The sequence below is a fragment of the Atheta coriaria genome, unplaced genomic scaffold, assembly GCF_025399875.1.
Source record: "Atheta coriaria isolate IRGN ID8LTWV9N9 unplaced genomic scaffold, Caltech_Dcor_3.1 hic_scaffold_7_pilon, whole genome shotgun sequence".
Lineage (NCBI taxonomy): Eukaryota > Metazoa > Arthropoda > Insecta > Coleoptera > Staphylinidae > Dalotia > Dalotia coriaria.
The window spans coordinates 10749564-10773023 of record NW_027045449.1 but is presented as its reverse complement, the minus strand read 5'-3'; the positions used below and the strand labels follow the sequence as shown (position 1 = coordinate 10773023).

Below are 23460 nucleotides of genomic sequence, written 5' to 3'. Positions count from 1 at the left end.
TTGCACAAACTTTTATCCACCGCGCTGATTTTAATTACATTTTGTTTTTATTACTTTTGTATTAATTTAATGTTTATTAAAAGCATCGCGTGTCGTCGAATTTATTAAACTTAAATTATTTAATATCTTTCCAACATGAAACATGAAACATTTGCTTAGAAATATTTAAATCAATTAATAATTAATTTATTAACCATTTACACTTTATTTTAATATGTTTCAAGCCCTAATCTTAATTCTCATGATCCTGTAAGGTAGATAAGACGATAAAATTAGAATTTTAGCCCGTGCAAAGGTTAATAAAGCACGTAAACGATGATTATACCCCCATGCTGAGAAAGAAGGGCTGAAATATCATTAAAATGGTGGGGGGCGGCTGGCAACTATGTTGGAATGTTAGGGGATGGCAACCACGTGCTCCCCGGGCTGGCGTTTTCGCATTTTCGCATTCCTATAAATTCTCGTCCGCATTTCGGTGTCATTTAGTGCCGGCTTGGGGTGCTTGCCGCGAGGACGTCGTTTCGTCCTGGGCTTCGATCTAACTCGTGACATATTTACGATATTCATTGAAAATTCAAACAAAATTTAAATATTACGTTCAATAAATAATTAATCAACGCTAAAAGGTATTTTCCATCACATTATATTTAATTTCAAAGATTTTACAAAAATTAAAATTTTTGTTTGGAAATTTTTTGCTGATATTTATTTCGCACACGCAAATATAACAGCCATAAATAATATTTTCATTCTTTAGCGCTATATTTTATAGCTCATTTAATCATTGTCTCTTTTCATCACGTTCTTATCAGATCCTTACGTATTTAGTTTCTTACTTTTTAGAAACTTTTTTTTTGTTATATACGAGTAATCATATAGTAATAAAAGTTTTGAGGAAGTTTTGTGTTTATTTTTCCTTCGCAGGATATCGACGGGGAAATGCACGAGGAATGTTTCGGCGAGGGCCCATTCACATTCAGGCTGAACGATGCCGGTAGCGGACCACAACTGCTTACACAGGTAACGCAATCATTCAAAAAGTGTATACAGCGTGTTTAATAGTAACAATATCACAAGTCACCGGTTTAAATTGTGTCATTTACTCGCTTTTTGTTTTCGTTTGATGCGATAAATCGTGATCAGCTGGTGCTGTATCAACACGCGTTGGTGTTACTGTGTTTCCTTACATTTATTTAATGCAGCGTGGCGCGTTGTAATTTAAAATAGGTGAACAAAAATAAAACAAAACGTATTCAACGGTCCGCAAAATTTTGCGATTGTTCAAGCAATGAGAATCATCAAATATACAAATTATCTTTTTAAAACATAAATTTACAGCGGAAAAAAAATTGTATTTTAAAAATCAAGTGGCTAAAAGGGAATTTTAGTCAAACTTTCACTTTATTTCCATGTTTAATTTTTGTATTTGAACTTTTTTACTTTAAATCTTCGAAATTCGTTTGTTTAACTAACTGCACATGACATTTCATATGGTTTTGTGCTGCATCGTAGCCAAATACGCAGGCGCATGCTCCTCCTCGTGACTAAAGGCTGTGACTAACGTACTTTACTCACGGTTTTAATCGTTTATGTTAAAAAAAAAAAACATTTTTTGTGTCTCAAAACCGTAGAAAACAGGCGTTTTAAAGGTGAAAGTAGAAAAAAACCATTATGCAATTTTTATTTTATGATAATTTTCTTTCTGTCTTAATATATGTATTATTATCTTTGATTTATTTTTATAGAGTTGATGCAGGTAATTGTATAGTATTAATCAAACGATTTTATTACGCTTTTTGGGGTGATTTATGAACATAAATACACACATGTTGAATACTACACTTTATCAAAGAATATTTACAGCTACATAAACTACATTTTGTTTAATTTTCCAAGAAATTACATGGGAGGTGTGAAATAAAGAAAGTATTTAATATATTGCATGTCTCAGACTTCATTAATGCAAAAATCAAAGTTTAACTTACAAAAATAAAGAAAATATAAAGAAAATTTTTGCCTATATAGGCAACCAGTCGAACGTTTAACACTCAAATTGCATACGTATCTCTATTGAAATATTGAAATATATTTTTATAAATGTTAACACTTTGTATGCACATTGTACGTTACTATCAATATTTCTATTTACACGCTCCGCTGTTTCCGTGCACGCCATCCGTTACTTACTTTACTTACTCCAAATAAACTGCTCACGTTTTATTATTAGTCAACGATGCATGCGGATTTTCGGGCCGGATAAATTTGTGTTATCAACTTGTTCTCGCGATGTATTCATTTCGGTCACGACTCCTTACTGTTTAATGCGTTCGCGATACCGTGGTGACAACGAAATGAAAACATGCATTTAATTTTAAATGAAGCCAACAATTGCAACGTCGCAAGACTTTCCGACCAATTTGCATGTCAATTGTTTACAACAGTTATTTATGATTTGCCTCAACCCCGAGTTCAGCAATATTTATGAGCGAATGAAGATTGATTTTAGTGTATAGTTGGAATATTCATTATCAGTTTATTTTTATATGATTTACGAGTGAAAAGTCCGGAAAATTGCGAGTGCTCCATGAATATATAAACTCTGGTAAATTTAGAAATGATCACGTTTCTCACAAGTGCTATAAAACTGTATTTATGCAGTGTGTATTTATTCTTACTCATAGTATGGAAGTTCAGTTTGTGCTATTTTTATGGGCTTGACTGAAAACGGAAATTACGTTATGAATTCGTTACGTTGTTAAATATCTCACCATTAAAACCGACTTTAACCTAAATCAAAATGAATTAAAAAACTTCAATATTTCAAAACATAATAAAAATTATTACAAATTAATTTTTGTTTGTTTTGTATGTTTTATGGCAAAAAATTACATTTGATTATTCATGAATAAATAAAAAAACACAGAGAATCAAACACCGAAGGACGACAATGACGACATTGACGACGTCTATCGACGCTGTTTTTCGTTTACGCAAATTTCAATAATCACGCAATCATCCAAAAGCCATTCCGTCTTTTTTCTGCACTAAACAGTCTGAATATCCAACTCGGGGTGCGTTTTAGCTATTTTTGTTTCCACCGCTATTTTCGCCAGACATTAGACATTAGACATTAATAGTTCACGACGATTTTCGGAACGCACGTTATTGAAAAATATATACACAAGTCGTCAGTCAGATTATACAATTTCATCCAATTTATTTATATAAACGAATAAGTTCAGACGCAATAATTAAAGAGTTAACAAGTAATTATTATAATTATAGCGCGTTTTGAATTTTGTTGTAAAATTACATTTTGCACGTTATAGGGTGGAAAAGATTCTACTGCATTACTTAATTACAGTACTGACGCATGCACTGACGCTTCACTGAAGCAAATTCCAATTTGTGGCGAAAGGTCAAAGTTTTCCTTGCTGCTCGACCCGAAATTCTTGACCTTATGCCATTTCAGTATGTTGTAGATACAAAAATGTGTTGATAGAATCTTGGAAGTTTAAAATTTTAAGGATCACTCACTGATAGTGGCAAGGAATTGGAAACTATGCGACCTTTTGCAAACTAGGTTATTCTACGGATAAGCTATTCTAGTTTGGAAACTTTATTTGTTATTTAAACATGGAATTTAGAGCATTAAATTGACAAAAATAACAAAATTTATAAAAAAATATTTTTTATCAAATTTTCTTGTTTCAGGTTTGTTTAGAACGTGGTTGGAAAGAATATAATTTAGATTCCGGTGACCAATGGAATTTATGGTGGAAAGCCTCAGGATTTCCTGCTAATTACCATCGTAATTTATACTCCTGGCAGGTATTAATTGAAATTTACTTATTTTTAACCTAAAAATTTAATTTTTGTTTTTTTGTTTTGTGTTTATAGTACATTAATCACATCCCTAAAGGCTCGTCAATATGTCGTAAAGATAACCTGGTACGCCATCTACGTTGTATGAAAAAAATCTACGGAAACATCTACGACTTTAGGTTAGTTTTCTACAGCTACCCAAACAACGTAATAAAATATTTTTATGCTGATTGTTTGATTGTTTTAGTCCGCATGGATATAATCTCCCAGTAGAATATACAAAACTCGCCGCCGAATGCAACAAGCCACGCACGATGAACGCCAAGGATCAGTCCGAGGGCTATTTCGACGCGAATCCCATATGGATATGCAAACCTGTAGCTCAGAGTCAAGGCCGTGGCATTTTCCTATTTCGAGTACGTAATCGACACGCCGCACTGCTACAATGACACATCTTACACCATTCTACATCATTCGCACTGCTTCCCGATGTGTGTGTGTGTGAGTGTTAACAATAGCACGGTTGTATTTTTAGAATCTCAGCGAACTGAACTACGACACGAACACGATCGTCCAGAAGTACATCGAGCGCCCGCTATTGATCGGCGGCTACAAGTTCGATCTGCGACTGTATGTCTGCATACCATCGTATCATCCGCTGACGATCTATATGTACAGAGAGGGATTAGCACGTTTCGGCACGGATAAATTCACATTGAATGATTTACGAAATCCGTTTCGACATTTGACGAATAGTAGTATTAATAAATTGGGTCCTGGGTATGCTGAGATGAAGGATAGAGTTGGTTCGGGGTGTAAATGGACCTTGAAACAATTACGGAGATATTTTAGACAAGCGGGAATCTCTGATTGGTTGTTATGGCAGAAAATCAGTGTTTTGGTTGTGTTGACTGTCTTAAGTCAAGTGCCACAAGTGCCTCCAACGTCGAATTGTTTTGAGTTTTTTGGTTTTGATGTTTTAATTGACCATTTATTGAAACCCTGGTTATTAGAGGTATTTTTTAGTATTAAGTGGTGTTTATCAATAGATGGCGTAATATTTTTTTGTAGGTTAACTTAAGTCCAGCTTTGGGTAATGATTGTGATGCTGATCAGTCGGTAAAAAAGCCAATGCTTCATGATCTCTTTGATTTGTTGGGCCTGCCACTTTATAACACAGGATTATCAGTATTTAGCATCTGGAATGAAGATTTTAAAGAGAATAATCGTGAATTGTGTGCGAATAAAAACGCTACGCTGTCAGTTATGAACGCTGCGGGTAGGTGGCGTAAGAAACAACGACAGAAGAGTGCCAGACCGAAATCTAGTTCAAGATATAAGCCAAAATCACCATCGAAGCCAAGTAAATATATAATAAAATCAAATTTCTTCATTTTTTACTTTAATTTTTAATTTTATAGAAATTAGGAAGCAAAAATCTGAAAATAAAGACTCCAGTCACTGGGGAAATGGTAAAGATTGGACAATTGGTCCAAAACGAGAAGGAGGATGGATAAAACTATGTCCATTTAACGAACGCACACAATTTTACAGTTATCTGGAGAAAGGCAGCGCCAAACAAATAGTGTGTCAGGTTAGTAGCTACTTTCTACCAGATGGCGCTATATAACCTCAAAAAACATATTTTAGCTAACAAAATGGATGCGCAGTGCAAAAGAAATCGCCAAAACCCATCCACACGCTTCAGAATGTCAATTAAACGAGTTTCTCGCCAAAGATGTTGAGTTAATGGGCGAAGTATGGATACCACCAATTTAAAATTTACGAAAATGATTAAATTAATTGCCAAAAACGTGCACAAACATCGAAAATCACAAAATCTGCCATTTTAATTATTAAATGATTAAATATTATCAGTTATAGTATGCAAATTATTTCATAGCTAATACTCACCAGATGGCGCTGTGATGCTGTCACTTTTATAGCTTTAAAATCTGTGATTCATTAATTACAAGAAAAAAACGAAATTTGTCTGTCTCTAAAGCAATTTATATATAATTACAATAAATTTAAATAACCTACGATTAGATTATACAATAAGCTATATACGATAACAGGATAACGAAGAATCGACTTGTTTCTTGTCGTTTTTTTTTTTTGATAACTTGCTTTAACATTCACGATTTACGCATAATTATAATTAAATAACATTAATCGATAATATTGTATAAGATTATTATCATACGATAGTAAACAAACAAATTTACAATTGATTACAATTCACTTTTACATCGTAACACAATGTTGTCGCAAAATTACGAATAAAGAAGATAAATAATGAACAATCCATCTAGACGCCGTCTAATTAATCCAAACATGGCACGTAATTAAGAAATCAATTTTTCGTAGTTTTTGTTTATAATATTTCTTTAAAATTATTTAAAAATCGCCAAGGCAGAAAGCGTGAAAGCAGAAAATATTTCGATTTTATATTGCATCGTGCTTAAAATCAAAACTCTCTGTATCATATTATCATAAATCGTAAATTATCTTAAATTACATTGAATTAAATTACCGATAAATATTATATCAACAATAAATAGGATTAAGTTTATTTTATTTTTATTTTTTTTAAATATTTGATGTTTTGCTTGTTTTTAAAGATTTCCTCAACGTTTTCTTTAATATTTCTTGTTGCGGGGCAATAAATTAATTAATTTCTTATCGATTTTCGCATTGCACGCGAGCATGCCACATTACCGCATTGATTACATGACAAAGAGACATTTACTCTGAGATTATTTGCTCGTTATTAATTTATAATGATCGTCTGCGGGCTTTTCAAGTTTTAATTTCATCGTTATCATAAATAACGATCGTTTAGATTTGTATTTATATTGTATTCAGTTTCAATTTATGATTTTGTGCGTTTTAATCGCTTAACTTTGGCACTTTTAGCTTATATTATGACTGTTTCCTTGCATTTTGAAAGGGGTTATGTATTGGTCAAATTTTAGGTTAGGTTTGTGTTGTTATTTGACTTTGGATGGTAATTTCTTAAGAGAATTAAGTTGGGGTTGACTTAACGTGCGTGATTCTTGCAGAATGGACGTCCACCTTTAGCATAGAAGCTTTGTCCTTCCAAATTCTTCTTGCACATCTAATTTATAAGCAAATAAATTAAAATTTAAGGTTAAATATTAAAGTTTTAATGTACTTACAGTGCAATTGAAGCATTGACTATGATAGTTGTTGCTCAAAGCTTCAACCCAACGATCGCCAGCTTCCACAGGGAAACCACAAGCGAAACATTTTGTGGTAAACATTTCATTCCAATCTATAAAAAAAAAATTTAATAGGCAACCCAATGCACATTAAATATGTATATTACCAGTTTCACAATATGGAAGACCATCCTCAAGGAAGAATGGAGAGTTGCCGAATAATTTACCGCAGTGAGCGCAGTTGAAGCACTCAGGATGGAAGTTCTTCTGAATAGCTTTCAGGCAATCCTAACCAAAAAATTTGATTAAATTCAATAGAAAATAAAGAAATTGTTTGATTACTTACACCCTTGATTTTAGAACCGCATTTAGCACAGTTAGGAGCCAAATATTGCTCGAAGCAATACTCGCAGTGCAATTGTCCACCATCTTCAACAAAACCAATGTCTTGCAGAGGACGTCTGCAGCTTGCGGTTGCGCAGGTGAAATGTTCCGGGCACCAGATTTTACCCAAAGCAGTAATAAACGGACCCCTAATGCAAAAACAAAACATTTAGATCCATTCAATCAAAAATTAATAAAATTTGTTAAAAATTAAAATAAAACACACAAACCTTATTACTTTTTGACACACATTGCAAATAGTATTAGCGTTATTATCATTAATTTGCGATTTGTTAGCTCGATGCAACGTCATAGGTTTATCACTTCCTGCAGCACCAGCCGGAAATGTCGTCTCAATGTAATTATTCTTCGAAGAAGTAAAATAATCGTTTTTCTCCGATGGCGGATTAGAATTGCATGAAATAAACGACCGTGGAGAAGATTCCGATGATAAACTCGGTGCAAACGTCGGCATTGGAATACTAACATTGATTTCATTGTAGTACTTCTCTGAACCCGGCGGCATTGTTGTAGTAATCTCAACTCGATCATTGGAGTAAACAATTTCAGTTTCGTGCGTATCATGCTCTTTAAAACAAAACAAAACACACAAACCATCAAAACATGCAAAAACATTTTTTAATAAACTATTATTAAGGTTATAGGGTTAAGCAGAGGTTATGTTTTTGTAAAACCTAACCTGATTTGTGAATGACAAGCACCGCAAGTAGCAACCCTGGCACCCAAACCACCAACATTCAGGACACCCCTGCCGCGTTTAGGTGCAAACACATTGCCTCCGGCTTGACGACCACCGCCGGTACCTATAGGATCGGGAACGGGATTAGCACTACCACCACCAGAGGGTAATACATCACTCGACAACGGTGGCACTGGTTTTACAGGAACCTTGCTCGGTACCGGAGCTTTAACTGGTTTATAAGTTGGTGGGGGAGGTGGTTCAGGAATTTTGGGGCTACAGGGATAGGGTTCTTAGGCATAGGAGGAGGTCCTTGTATTGGTTGACCCAAAAATGGAGAATGGATCTGTTTTGGATTGGTAACGTGCAAACCTTGCATACCCTGCTCTTCATGGATAGGAATAGGTGCGTTGACCCTTTCAAAAGGGTATGTCTTTTGGATTTCAATTGATTTCTCTTTGTGGGACTGCTCAAACTCCTCAACGACGGTTTTCTTTCTTTGGACCTTAGTCCTTCCATCAGCGGATACTTGTGTGGACTGAGCTTGGGTTTTGTTTAATTCTTGTTTACGTTCTGATGCTGATTGTTCCTTGGTAGACACTTTAGCATTACCCTCAAAATGGACGTGGTGCTTTTGAGTAGCATCTGCTTCATACGCACGAGCCTGTTGGGTCTGCTGTTGAAAGTTAGGTTCATTGATCTGGGACCTGTTCTGAGAGTAGTCTACAACTCTGCTTTGATCATAGTAGTCACCCTCACGGGTTTGAATGGTTTGATACTTTTCTTGATGATGAGGGATGTATGAAGTGACCTTGTCCTTGGCCTTCTCAACTTGCACATCTTTAATTAAACCAGCTGGATCCTGATGTTTCTTTAGAGGATTGGGAGGTGGTCCAGCAGCTGGGGACTTTGGTCTACTTGGTGGTTTCCTAAAGGGAGAATTAGGTCTATCCCTCTCAGGTTTTGCACCGGGGCATGGACTAGGTGACCTTGACATTGCAGGACTACTAGGATCAAACACATTGATCTCTGGAGCCAAAAACTGTGTTGCTACCAAATTCTGTTGATAGTATGGGATTGCTGATGGGGTTTTGTTCATTTTACTTGGAGTAGATTGACCTAATCTTTGAGAAATAGCACTTGAAGGTGGTTGGAAGTTATCGTTCACAGTTTGGAAACTTGCTCTTGGATTGGGACTATGTTCCCCTGGGGTAACCACACTGACAGGTGCTATTATCTTAGGTGGAGGTGTTGCCATATTATGATGAGGGTCAGCTCTCAATAAAGGTCTCGGATTTGGAACTATTTTCGAACGCTCTTCCGGTTTTAGAAGTTGTTTGATATCCTTATGATGAGGAAGTTGAATTTGTTCTTCAAATTGAAGAGCTGATTGATACGAAGGGATCTGGTCTTGTTTATGTAAACTCTGAGCAAGAGTCAAAGGTTTCTTCAAAATGACTTCTTCATTTTGCTTAGCAATTTCACGTTTCTTTGCAAGTTGACATTCTTTTTGATGAATACAACAGACATGACCTTCATGGGACTCTTGTTGTGATTGATAGGTCTGTTGAGCTTCATAGGTCTGATGCTGTTCATAAACTTTCTGGCTTGATTGAACTTGGGCTTGCATTTGCTGAACCTCCCTTTGCATCTGTAAAGCCCGGTCTTGTTGTTGGGTTATCTGACTGCTCAATTCCGACTTGACTTCTTGATAATCAGCATGATATTCAGAAGCTCCTTGTAGCTCCACAGATACTGGAGGGAAGTTGGCATCAGGTGTTTTTTGACCTGGATTACCCCCTTCAAAGGTTTCAACCATTCTACCAATAAAAGGTTGTGGAATTGGTTGTTTAATAGAGAACCTCCTCTTTTCTTCAAGTTCTTTCAACTCCTTAGCTTCCTCTTCCTCACGTTTTTGTTCATAAGTCATTACCCTCATCTCACCCCCTGTATAATCAACTGTCATAGGAGAATAAGTCCTATCTGAAGCTGTAGTTAATGCCGCTAACATAGTCAATTTCTCTTGAGGTTTCGGAAGATCTTTCAAAAATGGATCTGACTTCTTCTTCGGTCTGATAGGAGTTGGAGGTTGGCCTGTTCCAACAATCGGTGAGAAAGGTCTCTGAGGAGCTGTTTTCAAAGCTTCAACAAATGGACTACCCCTTGGTTCTTCTTCTCGCCTTTCTTGGGGTTTAGGTTTTTGTAATTCTGGTATCAAAGGTCTTTCCGGAGGTAAATACGGAACAGTTTCTTCAGGCAATGGAACCGGTTTAGTATTAAACACAGGAACAACTGATTGAATAGGTTGAAATGGTTTTGGAGGAGCAATTGTCATAGCAGAAGCCATGGGACCTCTTGGACTTCTAGTCGGGAGTTGAGATAAATCCGGACTTGCACAGAACGGAACATCAGGAGTTGTTCTTAGGGCACTGACCATTTGAGATTCCCAACCTTGAGCAACATTGTTTTGTATCTTAGCTCGCATTTCTTCAAAACGCTCCAATTCTGACAACCTTCGCAACTCCGCTGGTTTATTCATGGGACATTCCGGGCATTCATTGCAACAACTCTGCTGACACTTCAAAGGACACACTGGGGTAATAGGAGACTCCATTTTAGGTTTTGGAGGTGGAGGCTTTTTAACAGCTGAAGGTGCATCCGCAGATAAAGGTGGGGGTGATCTAGGTCTTTGAGATTTCATCACACTATCAACCAACATGGCGGTTTGTAAGTGATCAGCCAAAGCCTGTGCACATTCAATTGTACTCCTTCTCCCGTTAATATTATACACCTCGGCTGAGGTGAGAGACATTTTAGGTTCCATACTCCTTAAAAAATTAGAATAATCTTCCAAATCTTGATAATCCGATTCGGACTCAGTCTGTGACGTTACACAATCCGACTGAAACTGTTCCTCTTGATGATCTTCAGTAGAAAATTCACAAGCAGCCACAAGAGATTTTGATTTTCGTAGGGAGTTTGAGGTCTAGGTCTTGCTTTTTGATGATTTGGTGAGAGATGTCTTACTTTGACGTGCACGTGCGTCGAGGGAGGAAAATATAAAGGACTTGCAGTGGGTAATGTATTCAGATCTTCTTGATAGGGAGGCCACACAACGTTCTCGACGACTTCAACTTTTTCTTTTTGTTTGTTTTTTAGTTATCAACACATGAAAACAGCGAAAACAACAGAAGAGCAAACAGCAAAAACGTCGGAAAAACAGCAAACAAATAAAAAACGCATGTTTCACGGATTGATTTTGATACAAACAACAAAATTGACACAAGAAGAGAAAGAAAAAAGAAAAGAAAAAAGCTAGATTATTATATCTTTCAATAATAATTAAATTTCACTTGTAATTTGTATCAAGAAATCCCCAAAAACTTCAAAACTGTGCGCAAAGCATTGCAAAAGTGCTTAAAAGTTATATTTACATTTAAAAAATATTCAAAAATGATTTTTTTCAACTTTAATTTACTAACGCAAGCGTCCATTGAGCTAATTAACTAGAAACTAATTTAAACAACATTTAATTTCATTAGATATTCAAATCTTTAAATATTTCTTATTTTATTTGGATATCAAGGAAAACGGACGCGGTTGTGTGTTGAACGTTCTACAATCTGAAACAAAATGACAATTCGTTTTGCGGGATTCTAGAATACAATTTACAAGAAAATTCAGCAAAAAAGCAAAAACGCGTTTTATAAAAAAAATATCAGAAGAAGCAGAAAAACTAATTGGTACCGAATCAAATACCTTTGAACATGCCACCGCCGGCAGGTTTCGAGGCGTTGAAACCTAAAATTTAGCAACGCCCCCAAGAACCAACATTAAAAACGACACCCATCACCAGTGATTTATGTTTATTGTAGCATGTTCATAATGTTTTCTCAAATTTAACGTTTGTGTTGTGTTGATAGTAATTAATTGTTACCTGGTGTGACTGGCGCTGGCGGCGGTGCGTAAGTTTGCTGCGGCGGCGCAAAAGTAGGCTGAGGTGGGGCTTGAGTGGGCGTCTTTGGCAGCGGACGCGAGTAGTTATTGGGAGACAGTGGCGCCGCTACACTCGAGAATGGGCGGGGCGCTGTTGTATAGTTTTGCTAATAAAACAAACAAATATTAATAGTTTTAAAATTTAAAAACGAATTTTAGATTTAATTAAAATAAGTATAAAATAAACTAACCTTGTTATTGTAATAGCTCGGAAATTTAGGTGCAGGTATTTTGTTTATTGTTTTAACACTCGGTATTAAGCCATCAACACTATCTTTATCTTCCACACTCAAATCATCAAAAGTTTTAAATTTGCTAGGGATATTAGTTGAATAATCACTTAAGCTTAAATCATCAACACTCGAAACTAAATCAGAATCTGATCTTTTATCTTCATGCTCATGATTATTATTATTATTATTATTTAAAGATGCGTCATTCTTTTTGGCAGCAGCTTGGATTATTTCTTTTAGTAACTTAGAACTGTTCAAAACATTATCACTCTAAAAATGTTAATTTTAAAAACATCAAACACATTTTTTAAATTAAAATAAACTAATAAATACCTGGAAAGGTGCAGCAGTAAGATTCTGACTTGGAGAAATAGGTCCTCCTAATTTGGGAGACACAGGCCCAGGTGAAGGCAATGAATGACTGCTTAAAGCAGCCGAGATTGCGCTGGCTGGAGCCTTACCACCTCTAAAATACCACATGTCGGTAATACAGAGCTCTAGATTATTGACCTAAGAAAAACTCACGGTGGGATGGTAACCGGCACCAAATTAGGTCCAGGGGCGTTACTCTTCGCTGCTAGTTTAGCGTGGATGTCGCAGTAAAGCTTATTGTTGATGTTGTAGTAACCAACGTTCTTCAATGAAGCTCCACAAGTAGAGCACTTGAAACACTCAACGTGCAAGTTCTTGTCCTTGATCCTCACAAAGACACCACTAGAAAATTCAATTACCAACATTATTATTAAGATATTTTAGAATTTAATCTAGTTACATTCAACGACATTTCGTGCAACTACTTTTTGGATGCAGATATTGATCCTACTTGCCAAACATCACAACATCGACCCGAAATTTAAAGTCTATCACAAAAAGATGAAGAGATAGCACCAAGAAAAAAAATTACAACATCGTAAGATTCGTGCTTCGTGCTTACACGATGACCCTTTCGCAGTCAGTGCATCTGGTAATTTCCGGTTCGTACTGATAGTTGTTTTGATAGTAGTTTTGTCGATTGGCGTTAGGCATCGGATGTCGCGACTGCCTCGAGTAGAAATCGCTACGATTTACTGCGCCAGCCAGAAAACAAAGAAAAGAAAATGAAAGCGTAACCCGAACACGACTTTAATTTTCATAACCAGACGAAATTTTGATATTCTATTGCATTGATGTCTGTAGAAATCTAACCTGAAAATCAATACACAAGATGGCAGTTGGCGATACTTACACGATGAGGCGCTCGCAGTCGGCGCAAATATTCTGACCAGGCGGTAGTTGCGGTGTAGGTGGCGCTGGCTTCTGCGCTGGAGGCTCGACGTGCTTCAGACCGACGAGGCCGCCTAACGGGGCGGTCACCACACCAGAATCAGGCTCTAGATTTTTGCATGTACGCGACACACACAAACGACAACAACAAGATGGACAACAATGAACGACATGATAGTGCATGTACACATATAGGAGATGGATGCTAACATAACCTCATTGCAAATCTACCCGTAAGTGCCACTTCAGGTTTTATCAAGATTCTCAATTGTTTTCCCGATAATTTTGGTCGAACACGTTCATCGCAGCGTTGGTGTAAAAATAGCACGCGTGGGAATTTAGATCAATTTAAATTTACTTTCGTCGGTAGTGACCGCGTGCCAAATAGCGTCTTTGCCAAATAGTTGCCGAAATAATCGACCGTAACATCGCAAATAAGACGGGTATAAATAACGCGGTGTGACTTTTCAATCAAAGAGAGATGCTTCTTCAACATGGCGTCCAAGATGGCGGACGAACGTGCTCGACTTGATCAATCGCATGCCAATTTCACGAACAACAACATCTCAACACGAGAATTTCAGCGTTTTGTGAGCTTAGAAACATAAAAATCAATAAAATATTTTAAAATTTTGTTTTGTTTGTAAATGTAAATGTTTTGTGTCGATGTGTGTTAAAATTGTATCACACACACAAAAATTTGACACTGAAAAATCTTTTTTAAACCTGGACTTTTATCGCGTTTTTTCTCCAATCGCTCGAAGACCACCGCCTGAACTTGCGGCTCTTTAATGTTACAGAGATACATTGACTTAATGACAGGGTTTTGAATGCTGGAAAGTGCTGCTGGAAAACATAATGTGAGCAAAAATGGACGGCTTCCAAAAATTGTTACACCAAAATGAGATATGAAACACGTAACAATTTCAAAATTCAAAACAAAGTCCCACTTTTGTTCGGAATGTTTCAAAGGCTTTACCTGCTTCTGATTCGCGTGGTTCACGTTCAGCTTCCTGGAGCATGGAGAAGACTGCACTCTTGGATGCATCGTAGTTCTTTTCGTTTTTCTTGAAGTTAACACTTTTGGAGAAAAAAAATTTTTTTAGAAAAAATTTATTTTTAATTTTTCTTTGACATACCCAACAGCTCCAGTAGATAAAATCTCAGATTGAGCAGTAATGGATTCTGCAATGCTTTGATCTGAATAAAGACCAATTGGAGAGTTGTACTGCTTGTTGACCAACTTTGGACCTCCGTTAGAAGTTCCGTTCAACTAATTTTAAAAAAAAAAATAAAAAAATAAAAAAAATTGATTTTAAAGAAAAAAATTAAAAGAGCTTACGAATGGTTTAGCTGAAGTATTGTGCCCTGTCCCGATAGCGTCGATCGATTGCTGGGGCTGAGCAGCAAGCGAAGTTTTCGTCACCGGAGAGATATTGTTAATGCTGCCTTGATTGAGCGCCCCTGTCGGTGTCACACTCGGACGCCAAGTGGATCCACCACTAGAGCAAAACAGAAAAAAACAATCAAACAATTATAGCAGGTGTGGCAATCGATCAATTATTCACGTGGACGTTGTATTTTTAAACGACTTTGTGTCCTGCCACACTCACCGCTGAATGGTGATCGCGAACGCAGGTCCCGCACGGATGATGACATCCTGGGCGTCCTTGTGGCGCAGATTGAACACGTCCGTGTTGTTGATCTTGATCACGGAGTCCCCGGCCAGCAGACCAGCACGATCAGCTGGAGAACCATTGTTGACCTGTAAAAATAAATCATTATTCAATTAAATGTCAAATATTTTTATGGTTGTCAGTGATTTTATAGAAAAATGTCGAAAAATACTCAAGAGAAACTGAAAAATAAAAAATCGAATTATACCCCGCTGCAGGACCTTAGAAATCTATTGAAAAATTATGGTCAGGAGTGTAGTTTGACTCCTGTGGAGTTTATTGAACAAAAACTTGGTGATAATGATATTTCTGAAGACATGGGATCTATGTTTATACGTTTGTATAGACATAGAATATTTTTGGGAACAGTTAAAGATATTTTTCGTGATTATTTGGTAGAGAATAACACAATATCAAAAAGACAAAATTTAGAATCGGAGGAAATCATAGTAATTTTATATTTAGTTATTTTTGAGTTATCTGCTGGTAACTGGAAGAATATCTATGATAACCTCCAAAAAAATATGATAATATTTGACAGAGTAACACAATTTTTCAACAATGAAGAAAGCTTGATTAAAGTCGTTGAAGAAGGTTGTAAAATTTACGATAAAGAATATTTAATTGAAAATGTGCTTAGTAAAATCCTACAGAATGAATCTACACTTAAAAACATGACCAATACTCTATCACAAGACTTAGAAAAAAGGAAATTTGCAGGAAAAAAATCTTTGACAAAACCTTATGGACCTGCTTTATTAGACAGAAAAATTGTTCCTGTGAAAACTGAAAAAGTATCACGTCCCCCACCATTTGAATCAACACCTGTCCCAAAAACTACTTACAAACCTAATGATCAAGAGAAACTTTTGGAAAAAGCAAGAGCTAATAATCGCAAAATGGCGTATGAGTTACTAGCAGAGGCTAAGAAACTTAACCTCAAATGTGCTGAACCTAAACCACTTCCAAAACCACCAACGCCTATTGTTTATAAACCTATTATAGCAAAACCACCTCCTAAATTTGATCCAGTTGAAGTGAAAGCAACCACAGCTTCATTAATGAGACAAGCTGCGTTTTTAACCAAAGAAAAAACAGCGGAAATTAAAGAAATTGAGAGTTTGATTAATGGTACCCTTGGAGACATGACAAATACAACTCTTTTGGAAGAATTACGTCGAGCAAAAGAAGAAGAATTGTTGCAGGATATCGAACGTAAACATTTACAAGGTTTATTGACAAGAGAAGAAGCTATTTTGGCAAAACAAAGACTTTTTCAAAAGAATCAACTGAAAAAGCAACAATATCAAGAAGAACGGATTAAATTATTAGAAACAATTGATAAATATCGCCGTAAAGAAGAAGAGAAGAATAGAGAACTTGTTGAAAAAGTACAAGCGATAGAAAACGCCGCAAAAGACGCTGAAGTGAAATTATTAAAAGAAAGACGTTGTAATGCAAAGTTAATAGAATACGAAACACAAATATTACTAAAACAAGCAAATGAAGAACGTGAAGAAGAATTGACGAAAAAGATTCAAATAATCAAAGAGTTAAAACTCTTGCAACAAATTAACGCAGGAAATAACAAAGTGGAATTTGATCCTACAGAAACAAGTAATCTAGGGTTAATGTGTGAAATGTCTATTGCTGAACTCCAGGAGAGATTAGCCCTGCTCAAGGTCACGATGAAGGAAGAATTGGAAGAACGCAAAGCTAAAATTTTAACTGAAAAGAAAAAACAGCAAACTATGCTTGAGCAGATGAAAGAATTCGTTGAAACTGCTAAAGAGCAAAAGTGTAAACCTTCTGAACCTAAACAAAACCAAAATTTGATAGAAAGAAAAAAGTTCCGGAAGATATTCAAATATTAAGAGAAAAATTAAAACTTGCGAGGGAGCAGCGCGTCAATGGGTCATTCACATCTATATTATAACTTATATTACTCGTATATTAATATTTTTTAAATTTATTTGCGTTTATTTTAAATTTTTTATTTCTGTCGTGGCCATTTTGTATGTATAAATATTTACCGTACAAATTTATACTAACCAAATGACGTGGGTGTGTTTGACCAGCACACTCTGGCGAAATAATTCGTGACTATTTATATAAACAAAATTGGCCTCAATTTGCGAGTTGGACGGTAGTAAATTCACCCAAACATATTTCACTGATTACCGTGATGTATAATCTGTTTTCCTGCTTGGTTTTTGAATAATTATGGTTAAAATATTATTAAATGTGTTTGGAGGCTGACAACTTTATTTTTAAGCAGAGGTTTTCAAAAATATTTGCAAATTAATGTTGAAGAGGTGATAACTTAGTGAGAGCCAAAGTAAACACTGTCAAAACATCAACGTAAGTCAATATTTGCGCAATAATATTGATGGTTATAGTTTTTTCCTCATCATAGACAACATGAAACATGATGGGACGTGATATTGATTATTTCTTATCATAGTTTTATAGTTATTGATAAAAGTTATGTAATTTCCTAGAAAATACTATCTAAAACATTATCTGATCACGTTTCCTAATTTTTTTAATATAGGCAACATATTATACACAGTATTACAGATTTGTGTTGAATATTAATGTTATTATTGTATTTTTAGACTAAAAAATTATGTGAATTCAAACAGAAGTCTTGTTAATGTTTTTTTTTTGTTTTTTGCTTTTTGTATTTTTGCATATCTCATTGAGTTCTAGCAGAAACCCAACAACATGCAAACAATGTTGCATAATACTATGACGTCTCCGTCGTCGGCTCACTTTGTACGCTATCAACCGTTCCAAATGGGAAAAGCAGATTCCCATGACGTGACATAGAAATTTCGTAATGTCACGTCGTTACTTTATTTCACCTTGCCGACGCGCAAAAATGCTATTCTGCATTATACCAGCCAGATTGGCGTCATGGCTTACGATGCAATGAATGAACGAAAACGGAAACGCCGAGCGATAATCCCAACTCGGGGTATACACAAATAAGTACGATACTAACTACGAGTACAAGCAGATAGCAAACAAGAATTCACATCGTTTCACATTTCATGATTCTCAAATCAACTTTTAAACATTTTAAACACTATTTTTATACACCAACCTTGTGATTTAATACATTTTCAATTATTGACAAAAAATTGATGACATAACCTAGTTTCACATCCATTCCGCGCGCTTGATTTATTTTCGTACGTGGATGATCCGTAAACATTGAAATCATAACAATTTGATGAATAATGACATAGTATTGTGTGCCCGGGTGCACCTCGACGAACACATGACACGATGACATGCAACGTGCATGAAATCACTTCGACCATAAATAGAATATGCCTGAATAGAACGCAATTTGCACACCGCAACGCTAAAACACTAAAATAAAACCGCGCACAAATTGACATCGAATAAACCATCACATCACATTGATGATTAACCAGCAAACAAAAAATTAAATAAAAATGCAGAAAAGAAATTTCTATTACCGACAGATGTAAAACGGAAGTTCCAACATAATGACTCATCGAGAACTTTCAGGTAGAAAGACTAATCGACGCCGTAAACCCTTGTAATTTGTCTTGGCTACCTGCTGCCAACTTAACTTGACTTTAACAAAACATAAACACCGAAGATTTTATAGATATTGATTTTATCTTTAACAAAACGTCAACGAGACATTAACCTCACTTTTAAACCGGATATCTATTTGGTTTTAAATATTTTCTTATCAAGATTAGTGCGTAGACATATTTTATTGAACGGATGTTTAAAAATGCAATAATTACTTCCTGGTTTCCCGGAAAACAAAAAATAAAACCAGGTATGTACGATACAAGACGATAACATGTTCCAGAATGATTACACAGCGAACAAATAAATTCTTATCGGTTTGTTATGACTTCTGAGTCATGAAAAACATGAATAAGTTATAATTATTCATAAATAATGCTAAGCAGGTGAATGTACCGGTGAAATAAATTAAAATTAAAAAAATTTAAATTTTTCACTCTGTAGGCAACACAATATGCATAAAAATAAAAGTAAAGCAGCGTATATCTGGTTATCTAAAATTCCGTGCTTTCAATTCGGCCTGGATACAAATTGCACGTTTGATTGACCACTGATTGCATGTGATTCATGTCGTTTTACATCATTATTAAGCATCCAACATCAGATCTGCAATGTTGACGTCGTTATTGTAAATTGGTTGCGCGTACGAAATGTAAAATGTAAAGGCAGACAATTTCACAATGATGTGATTTTTTCGTTGTTGGTAGAATGGATAAAATGTTCGTGCCGATAACAAAACAACTTATTTCACTTTTCATTCAAGCGCTAGTGGACAAATACCGCTCGCGCAGACGCTCGGAACGCGGAATGGTGAATTGCGAATACCGCGCGATAGATTTATCTCTTTCAATGCCCGCCTCAAAGGTAGCTAGGGATTAAAAACGTAATGACAGGTTTGTCGGAGTATAATACGTAATAAGATTAGTGTAGACGTCCCGACAGATTGCACTCGGACATTCTTTATCGCTCGATTGAAAATTTAAGAGTAGATTGCATGTGAAATGATTTTTTTCTTTTTCCAGGATCAAATTACTTGATCGTAGGCGTCGTTATTGTTATTTACGTAGCGTGTGCGGCTGTGATCCGTGTGCCAAAAATTCAAAATTAGAGCAAGCATCTTCTCAACGCGGCACGCGTTGCGATATGCACGATCTACGTAATCTATGTGTAATGTGTAACATATCCGGTTAAAAATAGTCAGCTAACTTCCTAAAAACGAAAAGTGCCGAGGAGGAAGCAACCGAATTGACTCATCAAATTGTTTTCTTTGATCTTTGGTGTATTTACAATGTTTTTATTTAAAAGGCTTGTAAATTTGATTTTTTATTTTATGAAAGTAATTAATAGTTGGTGAGGAGATTTGCCCGTTAAAAGGTTTAGCATTCAGAGCGATTTCATGCCGATGGCCGTTAATATCGGGCCGGTATTTACGTTCGCAGCTCGCTGATGGCGGCTGCTGCAATCGATTTATAAATAGCCGCCGCCAGCCGGCGGCCGACCGCCACGTTTCCCGTCTTTCGAACGTCTAATTCATTGCGTTTTGCCGAGGCACACACAAACACACGTATATATCACTCGTTTAAACATAATAAACGTTGATTATAAAAAAATTACAAAATTTTGTCAGACACATGTCAAACACATATTAGGTTATGTATCGAGGTGTAAAACGCGCAAAGAATGCGACGCGCGTGAGGATTGTGAGGAATCTGACCTGTTGCGCGCTAAAAACTACTAAAAGCCAGCGAAGAAGCGTCACAAGGTGCTCTCCGGAGACCATATACACCATATCGGAATGCACCAGTAATACAGTAATACAGATAACAAACGACGAAGCGCTCCGCAACGCATGACGAACAAAGCGCATAAACAAGACTCGGAGGAGTGTGTGCGGAGTTCAAAAGAATCTCATCATTGAACAACATCCATTGAATACACCGAAACGTGTGTGTTATAAATATTGGAGTTTGTTTTACCGAGAAATTGATGAGAAATCACTTTAAAATGTGTGAAATGTGTTACTTTCTTCTTTTCATTACAGAGTTCTACTATTTTTAACCTCAAAATAAATCTAGGGTAAAAATTATTTTTTTTATTAAATCAAATTTATTCATGAAGTATTTGTCATGTAAATTTGATGTCAATCATCATTAATTCCATCGATTACAATAATAAAATTGATTAATTATATGAATGTGTGAATGACTAGAGAAAATAATAAAAATTGGTTAAGTATGATGTGATTCAGAGGTTAAAATTTATAGGTTATGTTTCACAATACCAATTTATCCTTTACTAAGCATTTTGTTGTTTTTTGTGTTTATAAAATAATTTCCCCCAGGCAATACATAAACATTCCGTAATAAATTAACCATTGCACCTTATAATTAACGCGGTCATCTTGCATCTGTTATATTTTTTGCACAATTTTCTTCTTACTCATGTTACTCGTATTACTCACGTCGATAATTACAGCAATTTCTACAATTTTTTTGATTTGCATTTGCATTGCATTGCAAAACAATTAAAACAAAAAAAATGCATGAATAGCATGGCGCCTGTAATAGATTTCAACAAAAGAACAAATGAACTGAATGCAACAATAAAAACGTAGAAAAAATGCACCAAACTTGGTATGCATGTACAAATGAACCAAAAAAAACAAGCAAAATGTACAAGGTTACGATCGTAAACATTGTTCGTCCAGTCGTCGATTATTAAAACGTTTAATACGCTTAAAATGCGACTTAACAAGCGCCCAGTGCATGCACACTCGCTTCTTTTGTTCGGCGCTGCTAATTGCTTGTCGAACAAACAGAATAAATCGGTTTATAAATGAACAAATACGAATCAATAAACGCTATCCAAATTACAACGTGATTTTCACTTTTAAATGTCAAGAATTTAAGGTTAGGTTTGTTTTTATATCATTAGACATTTTGTTTTTGTATTATGTGTTGCCTACGTCAGTTTTTTTGACGATTTAAAGAAAACAATGTAATTAACACATTGATTACGTGTTCATGTGTTATCTGGTGTGCAAAAAAGCGAAACGACGGAACGTCTCTGCACTTTACAACACGACACATTTTTGCATGCGCACCGGCGACCTCGAATGCAAAATTATTCGCTAATTGTGCGAAATAATAACCGACTCGACTATGCAAAAAAATATGCGATGCGTAATCAAAGCACTAATAACTATAAATAACAAGTGACATCAATTTACACCTTAAAATTCATATTAAAGGTTATGTTGATATAAAATAGCTGTATTTTTAGGTTAGAAAATGTAATTTTGATGATTTCAGTTCTAGATTATTCTAGGCGGACATTTTGCTGGTTCGCGCTTGTGCAGACTTGCACAACTTTGTTATAAGCTCGAAAAATGTGCTATTTATAAACGCATGGCACACCACGCATACATTTTCGATTTCGTAGCGCCGCGCTTCACATTCGCGCATTGGCGCATCACGTTTTACCAAAGCACAAATCATCCGATAATACTCCATCCGAAAAATTTAAAAATCTATTCATAGTTCAATACTTAATCGAAATTTCATGTTAATAGTTTATTTACTTTTATTGATACGATAAAGTTTGGGTTATTACACTATTGTTGTTGAAGTTACCATGATTAGATAAGTTTAAAATGTAATTTGATACCTTTGCACAGTGAATTCACCACAAAAACATGTATTGAGTAATATCTATGCGAGGAATCCTTGCCAAAAATTTGTTTGTTAAAATTCTAATTTTAATTCCGTCGAATTCGTCGAGTTGAACGTGTTTTCGCCACCAGAAATAAAGTTATTTTCAAATTTAAGTCATGTTACTTAAGTAATATTTTTTTAAAAGCTTAAAAATTAAATTTTTAAATTTACTTACTTTTTGGATGAGTAGTGGTTGTGCGAAATCGACGCCACCCTGCAACCTAAATCCCAAGTTCGGCGCGTCGCCGCGATTCAAATTCACCGTCATCATGGATGCCATTTTGATGCGCGCACTTTTAATTTAATTTTTTTCTACTAAATAACTAATAGATGCGGGGGTGCGCAGCGCTCAACTCGTGTTCGTTCGTTGCGTGGTTGTTTTGCGTGTTTGTTTTTGGCGCTTGTGGTCCGTGCGTGAACGCGAACGCGGCGGAATTCGCTGCGTTTCGTGGAAATAGTTTCGCGTCTAGCTGGGCGTCGCGCTCGCGCTGCTGTCGCGGACTCCTCGCCGTCGGTCGACGCCGCGCATTTATTTTTGCAATCGGCCGCACGCGCGCTTCGCGAGTCGCCGGCGTACGCGAGCGAAATACACGCTGAGTAACAACAAGAGCTAAGGTCTTCGCGCAGCGGCGGTGCGGAGATGTTTACAGGAGTTGATGGTGAAGAAGACGAGGACGCTTTTTGAACGCACCACGCGCGGTGGGAGGCCTAATACGCATGCGTCACTTACTTTCAAACTCAAAACCATCAAAACATCAATTTTAAGTGAAATAATTTAAAGAAATTTAATTTTTTATGATTATAAATGCTAAAAATAATTTTTAACCTTTATAATTATAATATTTATTTATTTTTTAAATTTATTTATTATTTGATGATAATTTTCTTACAACATGTAATATTCGTCAA

General features: G+C 35.9%; 3 protein-coding genes across 9 annotated transcripts; 1 reads left to right on the top strand and 2 right to left on the bottom strand.

The window, feature by feature from the left end:
* The first annotated feature begins 491 nt into the window (after positions 1-491).
* LOC135795238 (probable tubulin polyglutamylase TTLL2) lies at positions 492-6473 on the top strand. 2 transcript variants are annotated; one of them, XM_065306842.1, is made up of 9 exons: positions 492-626; positions 925-1020; positions 3715-3831; positions 3901-4004; positions 4073-4241; positions 4361-4840; positions 4897-5188; positions 5247-5419; positions 5476-6473. In XM_065306842.1, the coding sequence occupies exons 2-9, from the start codon at positions 940-942 to the stop codon at positions 5602-5604; spliced, it is 1545 nt and encodes a 514-aa protein (XP_065162914.1). In that variant the 5' UTR covers positions 492-626; positions 925-939; the 3' UTR covers positions 5605-6473. The 2 variants fall into 2 exon arrangements, with proteins under 2 accessions (XP_065162914.1, XP_065162916.1); XM_065306844.1 differs by lacking the exons at positions 492-626; positions 925-1020 and adding an exon at positions 2521-2602.
* On the bottom strand, positions 5814-23116 carry LOC135795236 (PDZ and LIM domain protein Zasp-like). Of its 6 annotated transcripts, XM_065306839.1 has the most exons (16): positions 22727-23092; positions 15200-15351; positions 14929-15088; positions 14726-14859; positions 14566-14666; positions 13549-13693; positions 12849-13037; positions 12657-12789; positions 12282-12593; positions 12032-12197; positions 11854-11895; positions 8095-8218; positions 7357-7543; positions 7178-7298; positions 7008-7123; positions 5814-6946 (listed from the first exon to the last, which is right to left on the bottom strand). In XM_065306839.1, the coding sequence occupies exons 1-16, from the start codon at positions 22829-22831 to the stop codon at positions 6869-6871; spliced, it is 2265 nt and encodes a 754-aa protein (XP_065162911.1). In that variant the 5' UTR covers positions 22832-23092; the 3' UTR covers positions 5814-6868. The 6 variants fall into 6 exon arrangements, with proteins under 6 accessions (XP_065162911.1, XP_065162909.1, XP_065162908.1 ...); XM_065306837.1 differs by lacking the exons at positions 8095-8218; positions 11854-11895; positions 13549-13693 and adding exons at positions 7625-7982; positions 13258-13390 and having other exon boundaries at positions 22727-23116; XM_065306836.1 differs by lacking the exons at positions 8095-8218; positions 11854-11895 and adding an exon at positions 7625-7982 and having other exon boundaries at positions 22727-23109.
* Positions 8225-11588, bottom strand: LOC135795390 (PDZ and LIM domain protein Zasp-like). The gene is made up of 3 exons (XM_065307068.1): positions 11573-11588; positions 11122-11234; positions 8225-11080 (listed from the first exon to the last, which is right to left on the bottom strand). Exons 1-3 carry the CDS (start codon positions 11586-11588, stop codon positions 8294-8296), a joined length of 2916 nt encoding a protein of 971 aa, XP_065163140.1. The 3' UTR covers positions 8225-8293.
* Positions 23117-23460: the final 344 nt, after the last annotated feature.